The sequence below is a fragment of the Cryptococcus neoformans genome, chromosome 8 (genome assembly GCF_000149385.1).
Source record: "Cryptococcus neoformans var. neoformans B-3501A chromosome 8, whole genome shotgun sequence".
NCBI classification, from domain to species: Eukaryota; Fungi; Basidiomycota; class Tremellomycetes; order Tremellales; family Cryptococcaceae; genus Cryptococcus; species Cryptococcus deneoformans.
This window is the reverse complement of record NC_009184.1, coordinates 951,364-963,573: the sequence shown is the minus strand read 5'-3', so window position 1 is coordinate 963,573 and position 12,210 is coordinate 951,364. Positions and strand designations below refer to the sequence as shown.

Here is a 12,210-nt window from a genome sequence, read left to right as displayed (position 1 = left end):
CCGCTATTCGAAAAGAGCGGCCCATTATTGGCCTCTACGACCCAATGTGCGAGATCTTCCGAAGGTGGAGGATGTTCACTTTGCGTTCATTGTTTTATTGATATTATTATGAGGTCATCGGTTCATAAGCCGTTAGATGCCGCAGACAAGCTGTAAGTATGCATGGCTCTTGCTCTGGCTTCTACGTACGTTATTATGAACCGACGAGTGGTCCTGTTCACCGCAAAGGTGAGGCTAAATCTGCCTTGGCTAAGTGACGATGCTATAGCATTGTTCTGGATCTATGAACTGAATTATGCTCTACCTTAGTCACAAGATGCTGCATTATGCAAGTATGGAGAATTTAATTATTGTCGCTGTCGGACAGAGCACCGATAAGCAGATAAGAACTTATCAACACGGGCCTTCCGCTGCCGACTTACGCCGAAGCGCTGATATCACGGCATTCTTTTCTCCGTCCGTAGTAGCATCTTTCAACTGGTAACTACAGTTGTGTTCCGTTTGCTATTCTTGCTCCGTGAAAAGTAAGTTATCTTCGGTGCACAGCTGCAGGCTGTTGGTGAGAGTTGCTCAGCGAAGCATAAGTGGCTAGCCTTCAAGAGGCCAAGAATCCATGTATGATCATCATTCGTGTTTACCATACAAGATCAACAGCCCAGTTCACAGCCCTCTTTGCTATGTCTTCCCAACCATCCGCCATTCCATTCCATCCGCCCTTCTTTCGATCTCTCAAAACATGATCAGCCCCATCAATCCAGTCAGTTTCAACCGACAGTCCGTGCTCCTTCATGTCATTTTCTAATGTCAAACTCTCTTCAAAGGCACCAAAAGGTCTTCCTTGCCATGAATGTAGCACGTAAGTGGGAGGAGTATCTGGCGTGATGGGGAGCAATGATGGTCGTTTCTCCTCCGGTATCATCTCTAGCCTAGACGGATGCGGTACTTGCGCGAGTCGAGCTGAGAGTCCAGGTTCAGACAAAACATAGTCAAGGAAGATGCCCCGCTTCTGCCATGCGATCCAGAGATTGAAGCGTCCCAGCTGGTCGGTTGCCTTCCCATCAACCAGCACACTCTCGACTTCGGATACCTCAGCTCCACCACCTGTCTTCATCAGTTCATCTGCTTGGCCATATCATGAAGTGTTGTATCGACTGGCATGGTTCTCTCCACGTCGACGCCATTGATCCAGAAATCGAGGAGCCAATCACTGCCCATCCCGAACAAGTCTAGCCAGCCAATGGGCCTAGGGACGATATTGCTGAGAGTCGCTGCCGCTCGGGCAGGGTAATTGCCCCCAGATACACCCATAACTACTATACGCGAAGTATCCACGGAGAGGCCTTTGAAATACAGGATAAACGATGGCTCGTTTTCGGCAGAAGCGATGTATGCGAAAAGTGACCGCACGTCCTTTATCATATCATCTGCAGAGGACGGGAAAAGTAATCGGTAGTTGGGGGAGATGAGTAGGATTTTCCGAGATTGAAGATAGACTGGGTAACTTTATGAATTTCCTGCAAGACTGAGTAAGAGAGATATGCATACTCACCTGGCATGAATGGTGGATAGATGTCGCTCTTGGAACCGATGAGCATGCCTCCGCGATGATAGTGTATTATCACAGGAACACTAAGAGCCCGACCATTCACCTTATCTGACGTATCAGGCAGATAAGCATCCAGCTGAAGATCATGTTTGGCATCGAAGGTGACGGTTATAGGGGTAGTCATGGTGGCAAGCAATGTAGCGGCGTTTATCCACAGGAGATCCTGTTTATCGCGCACATCAGATGTTTTTTTTTTAATTGGCCTGAAGCCATGTGTGGGCACCCAATACGACAACAGAGGGGTCCCTGTAACAAAGTACGGCGCAATACAACAAGTGCTTGTACGATGATTAACGGCTCTCCACTAAAAGCATATCAAGTTTGTTATAGGGTGCGGTAACACAGTAAAAACACTGTGCGCAGCAGCGTCGCGTCCATGAGGTGCATTTATCGCATCTCGTTTTTCAATTTGTGCTTACTAGGTCAAGACACTTTGGATTGGGTATCACCATCGTCAAGTGAACAAAACAAGGAAGGCGAGATGTGTGAGTGGTCTAAACAGCTGTCTTAAGGTAATCTTAGTATTACGTAAGCATCGGCAGTCCTCCGGGGCGTGGGTTCGAATCCCACTCTCGTCAGTATTTTTGTTTTTTGTTTTTCACGTAGCCAATCGTCGGTCTTTTAGTAGAACGGGCAGACTTGCACTTATTTGTCGTGCTACGTTCTGGTTTGCTTAACGAGACACACCTTATGATTCATCTTGTATATCGAGACGCTTTGAGACTGACCGAATAGGAACGTCCATTTATTAACTTGGGTTATTACATATGGACGAATTACATTTTGCCTTCACCAGTTTGCATTAGTGGAGAGTTGTTCACCACCACTTGACCTGAGATAAGCTCTTAAGCAGAATAACAGTGGCCGCAACATGGTATCAGTAATATGCATATGTCATGTAAGACCAAATCAATACAGATGTACTTCTAAATGTATGCTCGCTTCAACACCCAAAAAATCCTCGCCTACAACGCTACAAATTCTTTTTTGATTTAAACAAGGTTCTGGCTTTCGAGGATCATAATGATGGCTGAAAAGTAAATTGTTAGCACTATTCTAGCGTTGCAAATCACAATGAAACTTACAGTGGACGATCTCGGGAACAGTGTCATTCCTCAAGTCGCAGACCAAATCGGCATCCTCGGGGGCCTCGTACACATCATCGACACCAGTCAAGTTCTTGATCTCACCAGCTCTGGCAGCCTTGTACAATCCCCGCCTGTCGACCTTCTCACACCATTCCAAAGGAGTAGCGACGTGGACCAAGAAGTAGTTGCCGCCACCGGAGCCGACGACCTGCTTCTTGAAAGCCTGTCGGGACCTCTCGTAAGGAGCGGTGGGGGCGGCGATGACGGCGGCGCCGGCCTTTGTAAGCTCGCCCGCAACGAAACCGATTCGCTCGAGGTTGATGTGCTTTTGCTCGGGAGTGATAGCACGGCCAATCTGGGGGTCGAGGTCTGACCGGAGTTCCTCGCCGAGGAGGAGGGAGACAGATCGAGAGCCTTGCTGTTGGAGGGTAACTTGAAGAGCTCGGGCAATGGTGTCCTTACCAGAGTTGTGAAGACCGGTCAAGAGGATGGTGAAACCCTGCTGGGGTCGAGGGGGGTAAGATTCTCGGAGAACCTTGACGACACCGGTGTAAGAGAACCAGTCAGGAATGGAGGCACCGGTTCGGAGTCGCTTTCGGAGCTCGGTACCAGAGATATCGGCGGTGGGGGTGCCCTTGGGGACCTCGTCAACGGGCTGGTACTCGTCAGAGCCGGGAAGGTAGGTCATGGCCTGGAAGGGAACCATCTCGATCTGAAGCTCATCCTTGAACTGGGTAACGAGCTCCTGGGCGTCGTAAGGACCATAAAAGTCCTGACCCTGAGAGTTCTTACCGGGACCGGCATGGTCTCGGCCGACAATGAAGTGGGTCGCACCAAAGTTCTTTCGGATAACGGCGTGCCAGACAGCCTCCCTGGGACCAGCCATCCTCATGGCGAGGGGCAAGAGAGCAAGGTGGGCCATACCCTCGGGATAAGAGGGCATGAGAGCCTGGTAGGCTCGGACACGAGTGTAGTGATCGACATCTCCGGGCTTGGTAAGACCGACAACGGGGTGGATGAGGACGTTTGCTCGTCGTTGACGGGCAGCTCGGACGGTGAGCTCTCGGTGGGCCCGGTGCATAGGGTTTCGGGTCTGGAAAGCGACAACCTTTCGCCAGGCGAGCTTGTGGAAGTGAGCTCGGAGCTCGGCGGGAGTGAATCGGAGGGGAACGTAGTCAAAGTGGGTAGGAGCTTGGATAGCCTGGACCTTACCGCCGACGTAGAACTCCTTAACGTTGTTGCGGAGGTAAGCGACGGAAGGGTGGGCGATGTCGTCAGCTCCCATGACCTTTTCAGCCTCAATAGCCTTGTTAGGTCGGTAGATGTCAGAGACTTCAATAGATGGTCAGTATTGTCTCTTGTGTCTTCTGCAATACGAGCTCACCAGTAAGGATAGCAAGGGCAGCATCGTCACGGGGGTCTCGGAGAGCGACTCGGCCGCCCTGCTTGAGGCCAAGAGTGTTGATGTCCTCCTGGGAGACGTCGAGAGTGATGGGAATGGGGAAAACGTCACCGTGCTTCTGACCGTTGTAAGGGGCAAGTCGGAGAGTCTCAACGACACTATGGGCGAGTTTTAGTGCTGGTTTTTGACGACATTGTGACCCCACTTACGAAGTGTAGTCCCGCTCGTTCATGAAACCCTCAAGAGGGGAGAAACCACCGTTCAAGATAAGCTCGAGGTCACACAATTGACGCTGTATAGTGTCAGCCACTTCTCAGCGCATATGTAATTCTGACATACCTCGGTAAGGAAGATGTCGTTCAAGCTACGAGCTTCTTGGAGAAGCGAATCGTGAAGAGCAGCATCGCGGACAAGGAGGTCCTTGAGAACACCACCGTGAGGAGCGTTAGCCATTTTTGCTGTTGTAGATGTGGTTGGGTAGCTAGGTAAGCTTTTTTTTAGTAGGAGTGGCTCGGAAGAGAAGGAGAAACAAGAAGCGAGCGGGTGTTTTTAAAAGACGGAAGGCGGTTTTTTATCTAAATTTTACATGACAGATGGTTTGTTTATGGGAGATGTCATCGAAGCGGCGGCGATGAAATAACTGCACGAAAATCTGGAAGATTATCAAGATGCCGGCCATCTACGCCGCCAAAAATCGATCACGCAATCTCAACGCCATTTTTATAAACTGGAATCAAAATTATTGCGCAAGGCGGTTATCGCCGGCCCTGGGTCAATTATTCCCACAGCTTTTTATTTGGGAATTCTATCAGGCACTCATGAAGCTATAGTTAATTAACATCCACCTCGGACCGTTTATAACATCGCGACGCGTTCGAACATCCATCAAATGTTGGAAGAAGAGAAGCCGGGCCGAAAGCTTCTTTCGCAAGTATCCTCCACTGCTTCTGCTTCTTCCGCATATAACTATACCCATTCTTGTAAAGGCCCCGTCAATGAATGGGCCTCGATTAAGGTGAATAAATCAACTGTATCAGCAACAAGAGAAGGGATCATCGCATCGCATGGCATCAGTATGGTCTGAGATCAACATGTCAATTTCCGTGAAAAGGTTTTAATAGTGATACTGACATCCCGACTGATGTTTGTCAGCTTTGATTCGAAGATCAGTTACTGATGAAACCTTTAGATGATATTGTTGTGCTACGAAAGATGAATGAACCAAGGGAATGGATCCTGAATGATCTCTTTTTTGCAATGGTCCCTGTACAATAATGACAACATCATGAGGGCAACAGACCTTTGAATGATTGCTATGGTAATTTCGATGACTTTGTGGGTTATCCCGTTGTCATAACCAATGATAATTGATTGAGGTTTGAGGAGGGGGAAGGAGGATACGGAAAAGAAGGGCGACGATTGTAGCATCTTCTCACGGTGATTCTTTTGGCTGCCAGCACGCCGCCGCTGATTCAGTCATGAGGATCAAAAGGTGTTACTACAATTGCACGAGGATAACAGATTTGATGATGGTATGGGTCACATTAGAAAACAGGCATAGAAGCAGGATTGCATATCAACGACTATAGTTCTCATATGTGTGGTAGCGCCCTATCTAATATACACCAACCATTACCTATGGTCAACGACATCAGCACATGTCTCTTGTCTTCACTTGATCGATGAAACGCAAAGACGCAAAGAACAGTTCAGAATTTTCAGTGTTTGAATACAAGCCTCCCAGCAACTTCGATATCGTTGTTGCTCAACAGGGTTTTGTGTGTTCATCTTGACTGCTCTTTGTGTCTCAACCACGTGGAGAAATAGGTTACTCACAATTGACTTGTATTGCGACAATGCGGATATGATGGCAGAAAAGAATGGAGGGAGGGAGGATGAAGAAAAATAAATTGTTCTGCGTGACAGGTAACTGACGAAAGATTTATCTTGTCCCCCCTGTTTGGAGCTTTAATTAGTCTATTAGAAATATACTTACTTTGTAATTTTAAGGAATAAAGAATATTACATAATCAATACTTGACGCGACTTCCGACACAGGGAAATTCAACAACAACAACGGGTGATAGCTTTCATGGGGTTGTTTATCTTGTGCTCAAGTGCGACATAGAATCAGCCATTGTAGAGAGATCAATGTTAATGATATGTACAGTATAGCGACGTTTGACGTCCGAGATTGCCGTGCGTCCGAATCACGTGAGCACGAGTACTAGATACTTCTAATACAACACCTCATTTCCACTGTTCTCCTTCAAACATGAGTGACAAATGCGAGAAGGTCTGCTACACAACTTAGCAGGGTGGCTTCCGGTCATAATCCTGTGGATGGGATAGCCTTGCTTGGCAAACTCTTCCGTGATGATCTCCATCAATGACGACGCTCATCTTGCCGACAGCAGAGGACTTATATAGCTCGAATTGCCGTAATTGCAAGCCAGTCTACAGGATAGTTTAGTACGAGCCTCCCATTGATTCCCGTATGCTTAGTCCACTTAAAATGTGGCGTTACACTGTGGGAGAATCAGATACAGATTGTTAGGGGCCTTACGCTTCGTTGATGCTGCTGGAATGGAGATAAGGTTTTGCTCGGCCTAATGTGTCGGGAAGGTGTGCCACGGAATGCGCAGTTATGGCCGACCTATACGTGCAAAAAGATGATGTGAAGTAGTAGTAATGTAATGGTGAAGAACAGGTATATGCATCGAGCGAGAGGTTGATGATTTGACGTATTTATCCGGAACGTCAACAAAGTTACTAGCGTACGGCCGTTTCTCCGCTTGTTTTTTGTTGTATTAGCTAATTCTACATACAAACCCAAAAAGTTAAAAACTAATAAGACCCATCTTAGCTTATTAGTAAGTTGGCGGGTCGTAACTTTTATATTCGAAACGGACTATTTGTCGATATTGTCGGCCCACGCGTCTGTTGTTCCTCGGTCTGCGGTGAACTCAAGATCCAAACCACGCAGATCTTTTTCTACGCCTCTCATACGTCCCCCCTTCCCATTGCTAGATCCTCCTACTTCTTCCGCGAGTTGTTTTTTCTTGTCTCGTCTACGCGCTCGAGAACAAAGAATCACCACCCGCCGACGCGACTTCCAGCCCCCGAACTGTCGGTTGTTTTTGGTCGGCCACTATCCCTCTTTCAACTCTCTCTCTTTCAACCGCCGTACATCTTCCAACCAATAGTACCTGTATACAGACATCCACAACGATTTCCCACTCACCAGACGCGTCCACACCCTTTCTTTCAGACCTCGATCGCCCGGAAACCAAAAGTCCAAAACACAAGAACACGCGTAGAAAAACGTGCAAGACGAACAGCCTCTGTTTACTCCCGTGTTCTGGATTCTTGCCCGAGTAAACGCAGTGCGGGTGGACATCCTTTGGCTCTTCTGCCTGGTTTAAAGGCAATTCTGTGGACTATTGCGTCGTGCAAGTGTTCTCAGGTAAGCTTTGCGGTGTCGAGACCCTTTTGACGCGTAAAAAGCGGGCAGTCGTTTGTTTGGAAGCTGGGGCACGGACAGCTTGTTCCCCCTCTCACCTTGCCGTCTTTCGTTGCGACAGCCATCTTTTCCTCTGGTCTCTCTACTCTCTGCGTCGTCGCCAAGCTGCATGTTTTGGCAATAATCTCGTGTGCCCATAATGTCAACCCTCTCTCAACACTCCACCGCCCCGCTCAACACCAAGAAAGCATCAACCAAACCTCCATCCAATATTCTCTCCCCACGCGTCCCTTCACCGACTAATGTGCCCTCATCTGTTGGTTCCCCAAACCCTCAGCATCATCACCACGATCACATGCACGCGCACTCTCCTACAGGGGCCAAGTATCCCGGCCTCGGTATTTCGCAGGGAGAAGGTTTCCCTCCGATGAACGGGATGGATGCTAAATGCGGAGGCTGTGGACTTATGATTGACCAGGAGAGCGGGGGAGTCGTTGTTGCTTTTGGGTAGGTGGAACTTTTTGGATGCTGGAATGATGAGCTCACGCGACAAGTTTAGATCGTCATTATGGCATGTCGATTGCTTTAGGTGTGCCAAGTGCAAAGAAAAAGTATCGGCAGACACAAATCTCCTCTTGCTGTCCGATGGCAGTCCGGTCTGTGGTAACTGCTCTTACCAAGTAGGTGCCATTCCCATTTTTAAATGGGTAGTTCCTAACGAGAATACAGTGCTTTGTATGTAAACAAGCCATCACCGAAGAGGCCATCATGACTGGGGATGAGTCATACCATGCCCATTGCTTCACTTGCAGGACATGTAAACGGAGGATTGAAGAGCTGGTCTTTGCAAAGACCAGCCAGGGTATCTATTGCATGGTCAGTTCTTTGTATTCTATCCTAGTTTTGTACTGAGAATCTTTCAGTCATGTCACAACGAACGAGTCGCTAAGAGCCGGCGACACGCAGAAGCGAAGCGACAAAGGCAAGCACGCCGTGAAGCAAAAGAACGAGAGAGGGAAGAAGAGGAGCAAAGACAAAAGGAAGAAGAAGCACGTCAAGCTGCATCATCCAGCGGACAGGCACCTCCCTTAAACTACCTCAACGCTGGTCATTCGACACCATCGTCCATGTCTCTCAGCCATTTTGCACAAAAACCCCAATCGAGGCCACATTCACCTTATACTGGTGTAGCGAATGCGGGGAATGCCTTTGAAGATGCCGAGCGTGAGAATGAAAGTCGAAGAGATCTGGGAGTAGTTGACAAGCACGTAAACCCGAGGTCAGCATCGCCTGCGGGCAGGCAGCTGATTGAAGCTCAAAATATGCCACTCCCCGCATCACCGTCGGAAAGTAATGACGGTCATCAACTCAAACCTTGTGCATCAAGCCCTCAAATCCGTCCTTCACCGCACTCTGTCAGCCAGTCTGGTTTGGGTGTCCCAACTAGTAAAGCTGAAAAGAGACGTTCGATCAGCCCCGGTATGACGTTCAACCTAGATGCGCAAAATTCGACATTTACCGAACAGAGACTGGGTGCTTATCCGCCATCACCCTTGAGATCGTCCTTTACGGATGGGTCTGGTTCCGCTTCCAACGAGCAAAGACCGGTCAGATCACCCACGTCGCCTTCGCCTGCACCGTCGGGAAACCATGCGTTCCCCTTCAAAGATGGCTCTGGTTCGGGTGCTCAGCTGCAGCAAGCGCAAGCTCAGGGGACGGAGCAGTTGTCTCGTAGTGGCTCAACAGGTGTAGCCAATCAGCCACCAGCCAGGACTAGTTCCTTGCCTGAACATCTTGCCAATCGCGCTAAACCTGATGAACATGTCTGCACGGAGCCGCATTCCTCCCAACCAAACTCTGCAGAACTTGCCCCTGTTGGGCCCAGCAAGGCGCAGCTCATTGGCGAGGCCCGCACCCCGAAGCTCCATACGCCTGATCTTCCCCACATGTCATTCTCGCTATCCGACCCCGACTTTGCCGTCATTTTATCCAACATGGATCAGTCCCCCCAAAAGATAAAGACGGGAGAAAAGGTGAGGCCAGAGGTGGAAATCCCGAGCGGAGAATCTGCGCCTTCTTCACCACCCGTGTCCTCTCCTTCTCTGGCTCGTAGTCCGACCCTTGACATGCTCTCGACTATCGAGTCTGATCCCCAGTCTCGTTCCCAGCCGGTCGCTCTCGGCCGTTCCCGCCTTTTACCGAATGATCCCTCGCCTCATATGCTGAACAGACGTCAAGCGTCCGGAGACAGTTGCTTCTCTGTGAAATCCCGTCATGGGGACGGAAGCTTTGAGAAGTTGGTGGAGTTGTTGGCGGGGGCCAAGTTTAGAGAAGAGGAGAGTGTGAATGTTGACGTGGCGGTGTTGAGTGGGATTGTCAAGGAGGTGGAAGATTTGAGGGAGGCAATGGTGGGTTTGAAGAATAGATATACCGGAGCCAAAGTAAGTCGTGTTTTACCATTTATCATTTTTTGAAGACTATCTGCTGATTGTCTGTAGCGATCGAGTCAGCAGTATAGCGAAGGACTGTCAGTCGCTGGTGAAGAATACGACAAGGAACGGTCTAAACGTACCGAACTTGAAGCCGAAGTCTCTCGCCTTCGCGCTCAACTCCATTCTCAGACGGCTCGCCTGAGCGTCATCTCTGGCGACGAGAAACGTGCGGAGCATATGAAGCGCCGTAGCCGCGACCTTGCGAGTAACCTGACCGGGCTGGAGAGAGATATCTCGAGGTTGAGGGCGGAGAGGGATATGAAGCTGGCTGAGGTGGACGAGCTGGCGGAGAGGACACCGGGTGCCGTGCTCGATCCTGGATCCCTGGCACAGTCGCTCAGTGTGAGACTGGAGAGCATACGAGACCAGTATGCTACCGAGCTCGAGTCACTTTCGGGCCAGGTGGAAAACCTTGAACGTGAGATTTCGGAACTTCGGCAGATCAAGGAAGCCTCTTTGGAAGAATCGGCGGCGCTGGCTGCGAAGAATGAAGATCTTGCAGAGCTGAATACCCAATTGACGAGGCAGACTGAGGCTTTGCAAGATACGCTGTCGAGAGTGAGGCCGCCGACGATATTCAGCAAGGGGAAAGGGCACCAGCTGCAGAATTCACCGAGTCTCGCCTCGCTTACTGGCCAGGGGCTACAGGATGTGCCCGAGGAGACTGTGACCGCGCGGGTGGTCAAGGTGTCCAAGCCTGAGCCTATTGAAGCTGCGCCCGTCAAGAGATTCAAGTGGTATAAATCTTCAAAAGGGCCGGATGCTTCCAATACACCTGCAAACATTTCGAAGCCCCTGGCACTCGATGTTGGAAAGACGAGGGGGGGCATGACGCTTGGTGTAGCTGGGCTGGCCATGGGAGGGATCGGGGGAGGCGCACGGCCAAGCACAGAGTTTGGCATGAGGGATCATGCGTTCCAGCAGCATACGATGATGAGGTTTACGAGGTGTGAGCTCTGTGGGGAGAAGATGTGGGGGTTGCAGGAAGTCAAGTGTTCCTGTGAGATCTTTTTTCTTTTTTTTTGTTTGTTAGTATACTGACACTGTGCAAGCTTGTGGTATCGTGTGTCATAGCAAGTGCGCTGAAAAGCTGCCGAGAGGATGTACAGGGACCAAGGGTGCTGTGAAAGATGAGCCCGAGGGGCCACTGCGTAAGTGAATGGCAATTGTGTGGATGGCAAATACTGATGACGTTGTCTAGCGCCGTCCATGTTTGGCCGTCCGCTTGTTGAGCAAGTCTCTGCAGATAAACAGTCTGTACCAGTCATTGTGACCAAGTGTATCAATGCGGTCGAAGCTGTGGGTATGGAATACGAAGGGATCTATCGGAAAACGGGCGGGTCGTCGCAGTCGAAACAGATTACTCAGCTCTTTGAGCGGGGTGATTATGATGCGTTTGATTTGGCGGATGTTGATGCGTTTAATGACATTTCGAGCGTGACGTCTGTGCTCAAGACGTATTTCAGAAGCCTGCCGAATCCGCTGTTCACACACGAGTTGCATGAGAGTTTTGTGACTGCTGCCAGTAAGTCTTGGGGGATGAGCGGTGGTCAGTTGACTGATATGTGATTTTTAAATAGCCATTCGCGATACGAACAACAAGCGTCAGGCGGTGCTGGCATTACTGCATGAACTCCCGAAAGAGCATTACAATACGCTCAAAGCGCTCATGCTTCATCTGAACCGCGTGACGTCGTACAGTGGTGTCAACTTGATGTCGTCTCAGAACCTGGGTGTCGTCTTTGGGCGTAAGTGTGGTATTTTAATAGACGTATGGGTATGTGGCTGACGGGTGGTGGTATGTAGCGACGCTCATGAGATCGTCGGATCCCAATAGGGAGTTTGGAGACATGGCGGGCAAGGCGCTGAGTGTTCAGTGGCTGGTGGATAATGCCCCGTCCGTGTTCACACTCGACCGTGATTAGTAGTTTTGAGGGTATACCCCATTCCCGTTGATTCCCTTTTTTCGCATTCTTTTTTTTTTTTGGACTTTGTCGATTCACGACCTGTTTATGTCTTGGTGCGGCTTGTTTTTTTCAGTGTTTGGGCGCGGGGAGACGGTAGAAAGTAGACATTTACAACGCACAACACGTTCTGTGCTGGTCCGCAGGTCACTTGGTTTTTAGCTTTTTTTGGTGGATGTCGATTATGCATATGTC

General features: G+C 49.6%; 4 protein-coding genes and 1 non-coding gene across 5 annotated transcripts; 3 read left to right on the top strand and 2 right to left on the bottom strand.

Moving 5' to 3' along the window:
- Window positions 1–634: 634 nt before the first annotated feature.
- CNBH3410 (hypothetical protein) lies at window positions 635–1,308 on the bottom strand (the record flags this gene model as incomplete). Its single annotated transcript, XM_768796.1, has 2 exons — window positions 635–926; window positions 1,223–1,308. 2 exons carry the CDS (start codon window positions 1,306–1,308, stop codon window positions 635–637), a joined length of 378 nt encoding a protein of 125 aa, XP_773889.1.
- Window positions 1,309–2,081: 773 nt separating this feature from the next.
- On the top strand, window positions 2,082–2,184 carry CNBHt030. The gene is made up of 2 exons: window positions 2,082–2,120; window positions 2,142–2,184. It is a non-coding gene; the product is annotated as a tRNA-Leu (tRNA).
- A 414-nt stretch (window positions 2,185–2,598) lies between these two features.
- CNBH3400 (hypothetical protein) lies at window positions 2,599–4,549 on the bottom strand (the record flags this gene model as incomplete). The annotated part of the gene is made up of 5 exons (XM_768795.1): window positions 2,599–2,636; window positions 2,692–4,026; window positions 4,079–4,254; window positions 4,306–4,388; window positions 4,436–4,549. The coding sequence occupies 5 exons, from the start codon at window positions 4,547–4,549 to the stop codon at window positions 2,599–2,601; spliced, it is 1,746 nt and encodes a 581-aa protein (XP_773888.1).
- A 3,209-nt stretch (window positions 4,550–7,758) lies between these two features.
- Window positions 7,759–8,226, top strand: CNBH3390 (hypothetical protein; the record flags this gene model as incomplete). The annotated part of the gene is made up of 2 exons (XM_768794.1): window positions 7,759–8,066; window positions 8,181–8,226. 2 exons carry the CDS (start codon window positions 7,759–7,761, stop codon window positions 8,224–8,226), a joined length of 354 nt encoding a protein of 117 aa, XP_773887.1.
- Window positions 8,227–9,505: 1,279 nt separating this feature from the next.
- On the top strand, window positions 9,506–11,976 carry CNBH3380 (hypothetical protein; the record flags this gene model as incomplete). Its single annotated transcript, XM_768793.1, has 6 exons — window positions 9,506–10,000; window positions 10,058–11,051; window positions 11,104–11,202; window positions 11,253–11,576; window positions 11,632–11,799; window positions 11,858–11,976. The coding sequence occupies 6 exons, from the start codon at window positions 9,506–9,508 to the stop codon at window positions 11,974–11,976; spliced, it is 2,199 nt and encodes a 732-aa protein (XP_773886.1).
- Window positions 11,977–12,210: the final 234 nt, after the last annotated feature.